Source organism: Chionomys nivalis, chromosome 14 (genome assembly GCF_950005125.1).
Source record: "Chionomys nivalis chromosome 14, mChiNiv1.1, whole genome shotgun sequence".
Lineage (NCBI taxonomy): Eukaryota > Metazoa > Chordata > Mammalia > Rodentia > Cricetidae > Chionomys > Chionomys nivalis.
The window spans coordinates 46,841,920-46,857,029 of record NC_080099.1 but is presented as its reverse complement, the minus strand read 5'-3'; the positions used below and the strand labels follow the sequence as shown (position 1 = coordinate 46,857,029).

Genomic DNA, 15,110 nt, shown 5'->3' with positions numbered 1-15,110 from the left:
CAGGCACTCAAACTGAAGAGTCATACATCGTGTTCATGTACCCAAACTCTGAAGTCCCGTGTTGTTTCTCTTAGAACTTAGTCCAGTGATGTTCCAGCCTCAAACTTGGCAAGCTTTCCTCACATAACAGTCAAATGCTCATGATCCTCAGTTCCACGGACTCACAATTTTATGTCACACACAGCACAAAAGTTCCATCATTCACAGCACATTATCACAGTTAGGAGATGTTACAGTTCTGACAGGCAAGGACCGAGGAACAGGTCTTTTGGAAACCGTTTCACAAGCCCAGAAATAACTAAAAATACCCCATACACAAATGTACAACTGAGACTCCAAACTATGGTTTAATACGCTTTGTGTTGTAGGAAATAAAACTAGCCCCCTCTAAAGAATGCTATGGTGACCCCCAAACAGTCACAGTTTCCCCTGATCCAGAATCTGCTATTTTCTGGCTTTCCAAAAGTGAACAAATAAATAACCAGCAAATGACTTAAACTCTCTAAAAATCATTCACACTTTAAAAATGGAATGAGGGGGGATTCCCCACCTTTTCAAAATGTTTCTGGAACTACAAAAAAACTCAAATTTATAAAATAGTTGATAAAGAAATATTCCTCTGGATTGTACAAGAAGGGAGGAGGGACCACTGACAGACATGCATGGTTAGCCAGACTCGGCTTCTTTCTCTTCTACTTGTGAGCGGCTCATGTGTTCCATCTCTCCATTTTCTGCAGGCAGAGCTCTAGTTTGCTGGCCACCACTTCAGCCTGTACTCTGCCCCCCTTCCCTTCGGTTCGCACCTGTCTAACAATTTATTCTTTTCCTCAGCCTTTCGGCTTGCATCCAGCATGGCAGCAGTGGCTTGGTCAACAGCCTCACGAGCAGCGTTGGCTCCATCTTCGCCGCCCAATCCATGCTGCCAACCTTCCTCTTGTTCGATGCTGAACCTACTGAAGAACTGCATTGCCAGCCAAACACAACTGCTGGAGGCAGTGGGAGAACGGGACATGTCAAAGGGAGGGGAAATGGCTACTTCCTGTTCTATTCCAAATTCCAATAGGTCTCAGCCCTGGTTAGAAGGATCTGTGTTCAGGACTCTCCTCATTCAGCTTGATTCATCACGAGTCTTTAGGGCTCTGAGGAAAATACTTGTTCTTACTAAACTTCAATCCTCAACTAATTTATTATAGCTAACCACTCCCATTGCTTGAGCACTAACTCGTGGGTCAGCATGGACTCCTCCTTTAAAGGTGTGTTTCATTCAAATGATCAGCACAATCTCACACACTAGGAGAGATATAAGGTTCTCTCCTCCACTGCCAAGCTTGTGAGGATACCACTGCCTGTCTCCATTCTCAGGAGCTAAGGATTCAGGAGCTGCAGGAGGAACAGATTCTCTTCCTCCTCCTCCTCCTCCTCGACTTGGCAAGACTAATGCCATTTTGTCTTGCATCTAATTTTGCTCAACACATGAAAGACAGAGGACAACCTGGTCTACGGAGCAAGTTCCAGGACAGTGAAAACAAGATAAAAGACACAGTGTCTGGTTATGTGGCTCTAGCAAGGGTGGCCCCAAGGCTGGCCTTGGAGCTACTCTGTCTCTTGCCTCCTGATGGCTGTTTACATTGCACTTGCTTTAATGTAGATCCTGTCTTTACCATACTGCTAACACTGTTCTGTTGTTTGTTTTGGGGGGCAGGGTCTCATATATCTCAAGCTGGGCTCAAACATTCTGTGAAGCTTAGAGTATGATCTCAACCTTCTAATCCTCCTGATTCCTCCTGCTTTTCTGTTGTACCAGAGATGGCCCTACAACTTCATATATACTAGGCAAGCACTCTACCAACTGAGCTATATTCCCAGCCCCATCGTTGTCTAACACTGTTCATCAAAATTGCCAGTGATTGATAATCAAACCCAACAGATTCCCACCAACTTCATGTTCCTCTACCAATCAGCAATGTCTGACAGCTCTCCCTTCCTCTAAGTCTCCTGGTTTGTCACGACGCTTGCCCATCTCATCACTCCTCCTCCATCTCTCCATGAACCCTCCTCTCCTACCTGAAACCCTATACGCTGGAATGGTTCACAGTTCAGTCCTGAATAACCTTCCTTTTCCACCTCTAGGGTGAGATATTAAAATATCTATCTGACAGTTATGCCCACACTAGTACCTTTAGTTCAAATCCCTCCCCTCAAACAGCAGGATCTTATACAACTACCTGCTAGGATTAATCTTGATTTTTATGATTAATTTTCAACTTTATTTCATCAGGTGGAGGGGAACAGAGGGAGAGAGCGCTGAGGGGGACTGCTGGTAGGGACATTTCAGAGTCAGGTAGAAGCCTGGAGCAGGATAATCTCCCAGGAGTCTATGAGGAGGACCCAGCTTGCCTCCTAGCAGCAGTGGGTAAGCAGCCTGGACTGGCTGTCTCCTAGGACCAGCTATTGCCATCCAGCAAACTGATGGAGGTAGATGAGAGACCCACGGCCAAACATTAGGTAAGTTCAGGAATCCTGCAGAGGAGGAGAAAGGCTTATAGGAGCCATAGAAGTCAAGGACACAATGGGAAGGCTTACACAATCAACTAACCTGAGCTCATAGGGGCTCTCAGAGACTGAACTCATAACCAGGAAGACTGACCTATGCACTCTGTATATATGTTACAATTATGTAGCTTATTTCTCTTATGGGACTCCTAACAGTGGGGAGAGGGCAGTCTTGCCTCACTTACTGGCTTTTGGGACCCTACTTCTCATATTGGATCGCCTTGCCCGGCATTAATACACGGGGGGTGCTTAGTCTTATTGCAGCTTGATATACCATGTTTTATTGATACTCATAGGAGACCTGCCCTTTCCTGGATAGGGGAGAAAGAGAAGGGGATGAGGGGAGTAGGGGGATGGAGGGTGGGGGAGAGAGGCTGGGAAGGGAGGATGGGGGTGAGGGAAGGCTATAGCCGGGAAATAAAATAGATGGGGGGTACCTAGGGGATTTAGCATATCTGTAAAGTATACCTGCAAAGGCATTTCTTGTGGCAATCACATCATGAGGCCCTGTCCTAAACAAGGGCTGTGTCTTCCTGCATCTGTGACTTGCTTTGCTCTGCCCCATCATAATGGTGTGATGCTCCTGAAACTAAGTCCAAACAAGTTATTTCTTTCAGTGTGTACTCACAGCAAAGGGGAAAGGGACTGGTGTACTAACTGATGTATCTTTGATCTCAGAGGTCTTTTGCTCAAAAACAAACAAAAACAAAATCCACCTATATTTATCTACGTATGGTCCAGGTGTGGTCCCCAGCATGTACGCAGCAGCTGGAGGACAACTCTCAGGAGTTGGTTCTGGTACGCTCCTTCCACCATGCCCCAAGGGATGAAAGTCAGGTGATCAGACCTGGCAGAAAGCACGTTAACCCTCTAAGCCAGCCATCTAGCCCATCCAAGTGAGTTTCAGGTGTTTAACACACACGTCACACTCAGTTAATAAAAAATATCACTCATGATACTTGTCTCTAAAAATCTAGTTCATCTGCAACTTTTCTATTTCAAAAAACAGCACCTCTAAGCGCTCAGTGGCTCAAGCCCCAGAAAGAGGCCGTATACCAAATTTTCTCCACTCCCCGGCCTCTACCCTAAGCCATCCACAAGTCCTGTGGCAGCACTTCCAAACTAACTCGAAATTCACCCACTCTGCATTGTGATGCCCTGGACTTAGTTACCACTCTGCCCTGTCTGGTCCTACTGAAATGGTGTCCTGGGGGGTTTTGCTGCTTCTTCCCCTAGTTTCAATCTCTTATCCAGACACTACAGTTATTCTGCTAAGCTATACTAAGCCACTCTCTTGCCTAAAATGCTCTAGTCCTTTCTACTATACTTAGGTGTACGGAGAGCATTCAGAATGTTCCCCAACACCCCATACACTGTGTCCACCCCACACATCTACTCCATCTTCACCTCTGCCAGTCTCCCAGCATCTCCTCCTCTCTGGCCATCTGAGTCATTTTTCTGTTTCTCAAACTTGACAAAGCCTGGGGCTCTGCTTTCTATTCCATCTGCTTGAAATGCTATAACCCCCAAACTTACAAACAGAATGCTTTGTAGGATTTAAATTCTCTTTCTTTAGCTTTCAGCTCAAATATGTTGATGAGGTCTTCCTTCCCAAATCATCCTATCTAACATGGTCTCCTGCAGAGACTCATTACCTTGGCTCATTTCTTCCCTAGAACTTATTATAATTTGTAATTATCTTACTCATATGTTTATTTTCTTGGTTTTCTGCCTGTCAACCTCCACATGGCCTCCACTCCCCTTATGGAGGCTACCACTTGTCTGTTTCTCACTGTTTCCCCAGTGCCAGTCACGCAGGCATTCAGTAGGTCCCTGTGAAATGAACTAGTACAGCAGGTAAACAGCTTGGCCTTGGCTCATCTCTTCACCGCTACACCATACCGCAGCACAGCAAATGCCTGATCCAAAACGGTACAGCTCAGATGGAGCAGTCTGTCCTTTACTCCTCTAACACAGAAGAAGTTTCAAAAAAGATTCCAGGGCAAAGAGATGCTTGTCTATGAAGATGCTAACAGGATGTAGAATAAAACTTTTATGCCTAAAAAGATTCTTGAAGTCAGGCAGTGCCAAGAGTACCTTCTGAGACAGCCCTAAGTCTCTGCCCCAGGCTTAGCGCCCACAGGCCCCTGGCTCTGAGGAGCAACATGACCAGCAGGACTAGTGGACAGGCGTGGCTCCCTCTTTCTCCAGTTCAGTGACTCATCTGAACAACCTGACAGAAAGGGGCAGGTCTTGTCCTCCACTGCACCCTAATCAGATATCCAAAACACTGCCCATTTCAGGATGCTGGCTCTTAAGCCTCTGTTCCAGGTCACTCACTGCTCCACAGCCGGGAAGATGCCGTGAAGTAGAAGTACAGGAGGCTGGTTGAGGATCTGTCCAGAAGGCTGCAACAGCTGAGAGAGAAAGGGCAATGTCTAGCATACTCTGGGACCCATTCTAGGGCAAAGCCCTCAGTAACAGTCCACAGGGGAAAAGCAAAGAGGAAAAAGTAGGAACAAGAGTTCCTCCTCCTTATGGTGTCTCTACAGACCAGAGGCTTTTGCTCTAGGACAGTGGTTCTCTACCTTCCTAATGCTGCGACCCTTTAAGACAGTGCCTCATGTTGTGACCACAACCATAAAATTATTTCATTGTTACTCCATAATTGTAATTTTACTACTGTTATGAATCATAACGTAAATATCTGGTATGCAGGATATCTGGTAAGTGACCCCGTGGAAGGGTCGAGACCTGCTCTAAAAGGAGCAAAGAGAAAGCAGTGAGTGCTCCTACTGATGACCTGAGCAGTGAGTGCTCCTACCGATGACCCGAGCAGTGAGTGCTCCTACCGATGACCCGAGCAGTGAGTGCTCCTACCGATGACCTGGGCAGTGAGTGCTCCTACCGATGACCCGAGCAGTGAGTGCTCCTACCGATGACCTGGGCAGTGAGTGCTCCTACCAATGACCCAAGCAGTGAGTGCTCCTACCATGACCTGAGCAGTAGGTGATGACCCGAGCAATGAGTGCTCCTACTGATGACCTGCAGCCGGGAGCACACAAAACAACAAACCAGAAGCTCTCAATTCTTAAGCCAAAGAGGAGGTTCGCTTTTTCATTAAAAAATAAGAACTGGACGAGCTGTGAGCAAAGAGTCCCATGTGCCGTGACTGACACACTGAAGCATGTGCACACACATGCTTTCTGGAGGTGGGAAAGGCTAGCAGGCTGTACAACAGTTACCTGATTATCCTATATGGCTGTGAGAAAGAATTGTATGACTTGGGCCACCACAAGTATAGGCCTATATGAAGAGATAGGGAAGAAGAAAGAACTTTCCTAGTCTGTGATGACGACAAATGCCTCCATTTTAATGGAAATTAGAATCTCCTAATTGTAAAAACTGTCCATGCTCCTTTGTGGGGTTTATGAGTGGCACTGGACTAAACAGGGACATGGACCAGCTAATGGTATTTTAGTCAGGTGGTAGGTCAAGGAAAGGTCATAGAGCTGGAGAAATGGCTCAACAATTGAGAGCGTGCTGCCCCTCCAGAGGACCTGAGTTTAGTTCCCAGCACCCATGTTGGGTGGCTCACAACCACCTGTGACTCTAGTTCTAAGATATATGACACCCTCTTCTGGCCTCTGCAGGCACCCCACATGTTTGACACATACAAACACACATTTGACACATTTTTAAAAATGAAACAAAAAGAAAAAAAGAGCATGGTAGTGGTGACAAAATCCCAGCACTTGGGAGATTGGAGACAGGTAGATCTCTGTGAGTTCACGGCCAACCTTGTCTACAGAGCAAGTTCCAGGACAGTGAAGGCTACACAGAGAAACCCTGTCTCAAAAAAAGAGAGAGGGAGGGAGGGAGGGGAGGGGAGGGTAGGGAGGGCCAGTTCTCTAACAACCCTTTCTAGTTTACATATAACTGTAAAATTTGTTAAATTAAGCCAGGTATAGTGGCAAAAAACTTTAATCCCAACACTCGGGAGGCAGAGGCAGACGGATCTCTGTGAGTTCGAGGCCAGCCTGGTCTACAAGAGCTAGTTCCAGGACAGGTTCCAAAGCTACAGAGAAAACCCTGTCTTGAAAAAAAAAATTTAAAAATTGTTAAATTAGTAATAATCAAAAAACTGAATAGGATCTATTTAATCAAGATTAATTCCAAATAATTTTCAGAACAGGGTTCACAAAATACAAGTGATAGCCAGTTAATATTTTAAGCTCTGTGCCGTCTCCACTCTACCACTATAACAAGGAAGCAGCCATAGATGACATGGAGAGAAATGCCATGTGATTTCACATAATTTCCACAATCATTAAATGTTCTTTTTGGTTTTCCTAATTATTAAAATAAGAACCACCCTGGCTCACTGGCCATACCTAGACAGGCAGCAGTCCCAACAAGCGCATCCTAAGTATCTGGTCCCTGTGGTAATGCTATATATTAATATTAAGGGGCATTAATCCCAGGCCTAAGTTTCCCTTCCTCTCTTTCAGGAAATACCAAGCAAGGAAAATTTGTTAATTCGAGGTAATTAACAGGAAAAATAGAAACTGTTAATTCTCTAAAATCAAACCACTCGAACTGGTTATTACAAAGTTAGGAACCCTGCAAACACTGGGACTGCGGTAGCTTCCACTCACACACTACGGGAAAGCTTATTTTAACCCGGCTAACGAGAGGGAAGTTAGTCTGAATTAGACTTCTACAGGCAATTTTATTGTTCACCAAGGGAATATCACTGAAAAGCAGAAGGCCTAACAGGCTTGTTTTAATGAACAGATGACTCATCGGTAATCAGCACATGAATTGCTGGGATTCAAGTGGGTACCCTTAAAGAACTGGGGAAACAGCTTCACTTTTAAGACAGATTAAGTATTCCTCTACAGCTTCTGTTTTCTTTGCAAGATATTTCTTTCCAAAGAAGTGAAGTAAATGTCCATAAACCCTGACAATTTTAATCATAAATTTTATAGTGTTAAATTTCAAATAAAAATTGTAACACATATAGCTGGTCATGGAGCACACATTTAATCCCAGCACTTGGGAGGCAGAGGCAAGAACATCTGAGCTGAGTTATAGGCCAACCTGGTCTACATAACAAGTTCCAGGACAGCCAGGGCTACACAGAGAAACAAATTCACTCTTGAATTAGGTAACATTGCTAGTATTTCCAAATCAATGTCATCATTAAGTCTCCTAGTCCCCAGGACTAATACAGTACCTTTTGCCTTTTTTAAATCCTTTGAAATTATTTTGGAATTTGTCTTCTTGCTGGAGTTTCACCTCTCTTGCTCCAGTTTGTAGATTCAATCGCACATGGGATCCTGCAGGAACAGCCTGACCTGAAAGTCACAAAGAGAAAGGTTGCATGGCATACAGGAAACTCGGCAGGACAGTGGATGGAATGGCTGGCTAACACACCGACAGGACCGAGCAGTTTCTGAAGATCAGAATACCATGTCCAGTTTACCTCTCTGGCCCAACTCTCTCTGTGTCCTGATCCCACACTCACTCAGACAGACTCTTCACTATTCTCTAACAGAATCTATAAGACATTAAGGTAAGGGGGTCAAAAAGGACCCGCAATCTTAAGATCAACACCTGCTTATCAGAATGTGATAATCACGTCTACTTTGTACCTTCTGGGAATAAGGCTAGTAAGCTTTGTTGTTGTCTGCAGTGGGCAAACGGCGGGTAATTCCCCAGCCATCATCAAGACATTGCTGACACTATTGTCTTTTTCTGTAACACCCTTCTTGCCCCTCCCTTGAAAGTCTCACACCATCCAAGACATCCCAGAATGCTAGCAAGCTTGGTAGCTCATCACCCTCATTTTTAAAACTGGGCTCTTTTGTATCTCTTTTCCCTGATCACAGGAACTGTATTTCTCCCTTTTGGATTTCCCCAGGCCGAATGCTAGAGCTTGGTACATAAAATATGTGGTTCATAACACTTATGAATAAGAAAAAGGGATCTGATGGGCATAGTGACATGCGCCTTTAGTCCCAGCACTCTGGAGCCAGAGGCAGGCAGATCTGAGTTTGAGGACAGCCTGGTCAATAGAGGGAGTTCAGGGCTACATGGAGAAACCCTACAAAAAAAAAAAAAAAAAAGCAGAAAGATATAGTAGCCAAGAAAGCAGGCAGCAGAGCTAAGAGAAACTGAAAAACTGCGCCCACTCATCTCAGAGGAACAGATCCATTAGCTGGGGAAACAAGTGCTGTCAAAGGATGGACTATGTGTATGCAATGCACAAAATACCCAGGGATAGTTTACAAGCGACTATGCCAATATCACGTTCTACAAATAGAACATTATACTCATTCATCCAATCATTCAGAGAAAATGCATTTACCAGGCAACTATTACATACCAGACCACCATAGTAGCTTCTAGAAATACAAAAATAATCTTTCTTTTTCTTTTTTTTTTTTTTTTTTATTTTCGAGACAGGGTTTCTCTGTAGCTTTTGGAACCTGCCCTGGAACTAGCTCTTGTAGACCAGGTTGGCCTCAAACTCACAGAGATCGGCCTGCCTCTGCCTCCCGAGTGCTGGGATTAAAAGCGTGCGCCACCACTGCCCGGCCAAAAATAATCTTTCTACATATAAACTATATATAAATAAAAATTTTAAATGATTATACATACATATACATACATACATACATACATACATACATACATACATACATACATTCTTACCCTGTAACCTAGATAGCCTAGAATTCACTATGTAGCCCAGGCGAACTTGAACTCTTGTTTTTCTTGCCTGAGTCTCCTAAATCCTGGGATTACAGGCATGTACCAAAACATCCAGCATGCCAGCACAAGGATTACTGTCACTGGCTGAAGGACTGACAATTTATAGAAGGAGCTTTTTGGAGATAGGAAATTTGAAGCGAAAATGATGCCTCTAAATCTGGGGGTGGTGGCACCGACCTCTAACCCTGGCATTCAGAAGATAACGGCATAAGAGGAATAAGTATTTTTCTTTAAAAACAAAAACACAAAAAAAGATTAATTCTGACACTTGGACTTTGCCTGTTTTCTTTGCCAGAGATGGTCCTGAGTATTGGCACTGAGTTTGATTCAGGAGCACAAAATGGAAAACAGGCATGGTAGTAATAGCTCTAATCCCAATACTTAGAGCCTGAAGCAGGAGGATTTTGAGTTTGAGGCTACCCTGAGTACTCAATATGAGGACACCCTGAGCTACATAATAAGACCTTTAAAAAAAAAAAAGTTATAATCTTAAAAAAAAATCTTTGTAAGGAAAAAAAATCCAAAAACCAAAAACATAGCCCAAGCTCTCTCAGGCTGATCACAGGAACCCAGAGACTAAATTAGAGTACTGAACAGAGAAGAGTTCACGGTTCTCAATGCTAGCAGGACTGCGGCAGATCCTTGGGTTCTGTAGCCACTCTGCCTCCAACCAAGGAACTAGGAAACATCATACTGAGATGTTTCCTAGATGTTTCCAGATGTCCTTTCTGTCTTGCCACTCCACCGCAAAGAGGAGCGGCTACAGCCCTGGCTGAAATACACAGAACCTGCAGTACATCTAAAGACTATCGCTGGGAGCTGGGCGATGGTGGCGCACGCCTTTAATCCCAGCACTCGGGAGGCAGAGGCAGGCGGATCTCTGTGAGTTCGAGACCAGCCTGGTCTACAGAGCTAGTTCCAGGACAGGCTCCAAAGCCACAGAGAAACCCTGTCTCGAAAAACCAAAAAAAATAAAAAATAAAAACTATCACTGGGATACACATGGGGGTGGGGGGATATCCTAAATGAGAGGACCCTGTGTGCAAAGGCTTCATCACAGTGCACGGGGCAGGCTGGACCATAGCACCAGGAAGGTCATGGGGAAGGCTATGCCACAGCACTGGAAGGAGTGTGGGCTCACATTGCTGCTCTATACAAGGCCTGGTTTCTCTCTTGGAACAGAGACATAATGCTAATGAGCTGAGTTGATAGCACATACCTATGATCCCAACACTTGTGAAGCAGAGGCAGGAGACTTACCATAAGTCCCAGGCTAGCCCGGGCTACACAATGAGTTCTAGGCCAGTATAGGTTGCAGAGTGAGACTCTGTCACAAGAAAAAACTAAAACAAAAATCCTAATGGCTTAAGATGGCTCCTGAAAAAGGTCAGGCAAAAACAGAGAAATGGCAACTTCTATTCCTAACAGGTAATTCTTTATTTTCTCCTCCCTGAACAACGAGGGAGAGAAGGTGCTTCACTCAGAGAGACCTCAAACTAGCAACGCAAACAGAATATTCTCTCCTGGGTGCATATTACAGAGATCAGAAGCCCATGAAATAGCGCACAGTTCATTCCAGCTGTGCAGTACCCAGACCACCTGTGATATACGCATCTGCTTTGTCATCTCCAAAACCTGTCCAATTTTTCTGCTATGTCTCTGTCTATCTGTCTCTCCTCTCCCCCTTCCCCCACTCAGTTTTATGAGACAGGGTCTCACTAGGTAGCTCTGAATGTCCTGGAACTCACTATGTAGACCAGGCTGGCATCAAACTGAGAGATTCGCCTGCCTCTGCCTCCTGAGTACGGGGGTTAAAGACGTGCACCACCATGTCTGAGTGATAAACCTAATAAAATCTATTTGTTTGCTTGTGTACTTATTTATTTTGATTTTTTTCAAGACAGGGTTTCTCTGTATAGCCCTGGACATCCTGGAACTTGCTCTGTAGATGGCCTTGAACTCAGAGATCCACCTGCATCTGCCAAAGGAGTGTTAAGATTAAAGGTGAGCACCACCACCACGTGGCTAATATAAATTCTTTAAAAGGAAAAAAAAAAGCCCAAGAATAAAACAAATCTTTTCTTCCATCTTTCCACTATTGCTTTTATCCAGACTATCACCATATTTTTGGTCTGGACACTACCATAACTTTCCAACAGGCCTGCTCCAACCCATTCCTCTGTGTGTGTGTGTGTGTGTGTGTGTGTGTGTGTGTGTGTGTGTAGACAAAAAGAAGAGAGAGGAGAAAGGGGGAAAGGGACAGAGAGTGGGGGGGGTGGCAGGGAGTTAGAGAGAGAGAATTAATAAATACAATTTCTGCTTCAAACCGGATAGACTTTTCCAATTGTTCTTAGGGGAAAAGAGAAAATCTTTACCCTAGTTGTGAGGTCCACCAGTGCCCCTCTTCAGCCCTGTCCACCCCTTCTCCCCATGAAAGAACCTATCCCCTATCAGAGGGCATTTCACCTCTGCTCTCGCTGCCTGGAATGCTCTGTCTAGTGCCGGCCTCCGCCTCACGTCTGCATTCGAGCTAAGGGCCGTCACCCGCCTAAGCAGCAACCTGCTTCCTCAGGTCAGATCTGTCTACCCAAGAGCTTTCAGAGCACCACAACCCATATTTTGTAAGTTTTAAAGTTTATCTGGTTATATGTTCACCATTTTCTTCCTAGGGATTACTCATAGCTAAGTATACAGTGAATGCTCAATGATTATTTGCTGAGTAAAAATTTTAATATATATAGAGAAATATTTTTGAATGAGAGCTTTCACTAAAGCAAAGAGATTCATATCAATTAGTCATGTGAAGAGTTATTTTTACTAATAAAATATTAATGTTTATAAAAACAACAGTGACATCGCAAATTTACTGGTTTTGGTCTTAGAAATGGGATAGAGAAAGAACATGAATATATAGGCTTCAGACATAATGGGTGGAAGAAAATAGGATCTTATGTGAATAATTATTTTATTTGGAGAAAATTCCAAAATTGCTCTTTTCACACGAGCCACCACAGGGGGCAAGAACAAGCACAATGGCGTAGACTCAAAACACAGGTTAGCTCACTTAGTCTACGAGACCGGTTGTGGCAGCCCTCGCAGAGCAACAGAAAATACAACATTTCACATGTCTCCACCCTGCTGGGAAAAACGCCAAGTTGGAGTGTGATCTGACCTGCATCTCTTAGCTTCTGTAAAGGAGGAAAAACATAGCAAACAAACCAGCCAACCAAGGAAGTGCTGGGAAAGTGCAGAGCAGAGAAGTAACAAGACAGCCAGAAAAAGAAAGAGGGATTAGACGAAGATAGGACAAAGGCAGAAGACCGGGATCCCAAAGCCTCCAGGGGCTGTTAACCCAGCACTGACTCTCTGGAGGCAGATCCCAGCTCTCAGAAGGGGAGACCCAGGCGCCAGCCCTGGATGCAAACTGCACGCTGGGGGTGGGTCGCACTAAGACCTGGGTAATCAGCCAGGTCAAGCTGAACTGTAGAAATTTACTTGAGATAATTTTAAATTTGGTTTAAAATTTGCAAAAAACAGTACATATTCCAAACACCCTTTCCCAAAGTTAATATCTTACATAGTCATAGAACAATTAATATTAGTGTTAACTAATTAAAGACCCCTTTCCAACCCTACCAGTGTTACCACTATCCAGCTGTTTCCTTGTTCTAGAATTATTGTTGGGTTTTGTTTGGTTTATTCTTTTTTTTTTAAAGATTTATTTATTTATTATATATACAACATTCCTTCCATGTATGCTTGCATGCCAGAAGAGGGCACCAGATCTCATTATAGATGGCTGTGAGCCACCATGTGGTTGTTGGGAATTGAACTCAGGACCTCTGGAAGAGCAGGCAATGCTCTTAACCTCTGAGCCATCTCTCCAGCCCCCTGTTTGGTTTATTCTTCTTTTTCCTTCATGTACATATGTGTGTGGCTTACATATGCATGTATGCATGTTCACAGAAGTGTGGGTACACATGTATGGAGTCCAAGGTTAATATCAGGACTCTTCCTAATTCATTCTTTAAGAGGTCTCTCAATCAAACCCAGAGCTCACAAGTAAGGATGGTCTCAATAGCTAGCTTACCAAGGAAATTCCCTGCATATTTGGAGCTAACTCCAAATGGCTTTTGAGACTCAAAAGTTCAAGTGACAAACTTCATTCAACAAGGCCACACTTCCTAATCCTTCCCAAAAAGGACAAATGAGGGACCAGGTATGGAGAACATCTCATTTAAACCACTACAGCCAGTCTCCACCTTCCAAGGATGAAAATACAGGGGGGCTACCAGGCTCACCCTCATTTATGAGGATTCTGGGGAACAGGGCTCTGGTTTTGTGGATTCTGGGGAACAGACTCTGGTCCTCTTGCTTGTGTAACCATCTCTCCCGCCCAAGAGCAGTAACTATTTTGCTGCTCAGAATGTTTCAGTTTTAACAGTTAGGAGGAGTTCCTTTGGTCCACTCTTTTATTTTAACAAGTACCTGCTTCCTCAACACCGTTTTATTTTCCAAAGTATTTCTTTACTTTCTGATTCCTCAAGAAGTTCCATGTTCACCTTAATATAGTTTCCTTTGCTCAGACCTCATTATCTATTGGAAAACAGTATTTAGAGACCAAGATTCACGCTGGAGTTATCCATTCCTACTAGGGAGCCATTGCTTCCAGCACCGCCGAGGGGACACAGATCCCTCATCCACGTATACAACAGAACACACACACAAACACATTTATACTTCTGTTTCTCTGTGGGCATATGCTTTTGCGACAGGGTCTCCTGTAGCCCAGGCTGAGGATCCTCCTGCCTCCCTTTCTGAGTGCTGAGGTTACAGACATGTGCCACCATGCCTGTTTTATGTGGTGCTGGGGACTGGACCTGGTGCTTCATGCTAGGCAAACACGCTAGCCCTTATCTCTATACACTCTGAAACTTACTAATTTAGACAGATAGTACAGACTCCAGGCTAACACAGCAGAATCGCCTCTCTTCTTACAGTCCCTTCTATGACTATCTCTCCAACTGTGACATTATCTATGATACATTTACAATATATTTAACTCTGCAATGTAAAGCAATTAGTTTCAAAAATGTCAACTTAAGCTGGGTGGTGGTGGCGCACGCCTTTAATCCTAGCACTTGGGAGACAGAGGCAGGCGGATCTCTGTGAGTTCGAGGCCAGCCTGGTCTACAAGAGCTAGTTTCAGGACAGGCTCCAAAACTACAGAAAAACCCCACCTTGAAAAATAAAAACAAAAAAGCCAATCTACAGGCTAGCAAGAGAGCTCAATAATAAAGGCTCTTGCCCCAACCCTCACAAACCTGGGTTCAGCCCCTGGGCCCCACGTGGTAGAAGAGCAGAACCAGCTCCTACAGCTGTCCTCTGACCTCCAGAGATGAGCCATGGCTCGTGCACCACGTGTGTGTACGCATACACCAATAAGATGCAATAAACAAAAATTTATTTTATTATTTATTTATTTATTTATTTGGTTTTTTGAGACAGGGTTTCTCTGTGGTTTTGGAGCCTGTCCTGGAACTAGCTCTTGTAGACCAGGCTGGTCTCGAACTCACAGAGATCCGCCTGCCTCTGCCTCCCGAGTGCTGGGATTAAAGGCGTGCGCCACCACCACCCAGTCAATAAACAAAAATTTAATGCCAATCCATATCTTTATGGTAGATATATTTATCAATGTTGTGGCTATATACAAAGTCTCTTGGGTTGTCATTTCTTCCCAACCCTCAGTGGCACTGTTAACTGCATCTGTAACAGTT

General features: G+C 44.3%; 1 protein-coding gene across 4 annotated transcripts in view; it reads right to left on the bottom strand.

Annotated features, from left to right (window-relative positions):
- The window catches only part of Sil1 (SIL1 nucleotide exchange factor), a 244,298-nt gene that overhangs the window by 78,042 nt on the left and 151,146 nt on the right, over positions 1-15,110 (bottom strand). For all 4 annotated transcript variants that reach the window (XM_057789291.1, XM_057789290.1, XM_057789292.1 and 1 more), the window contains one exon: positions 7,793-7,913. In XM_057789291.1, coding sequence (XP_057645274.1) covers positions 7,793-7,913 — 121 coding nt within the window. The remainder of the gene's footprint in view (positions 1-7,792; positions 7,914-15,110) is intronic.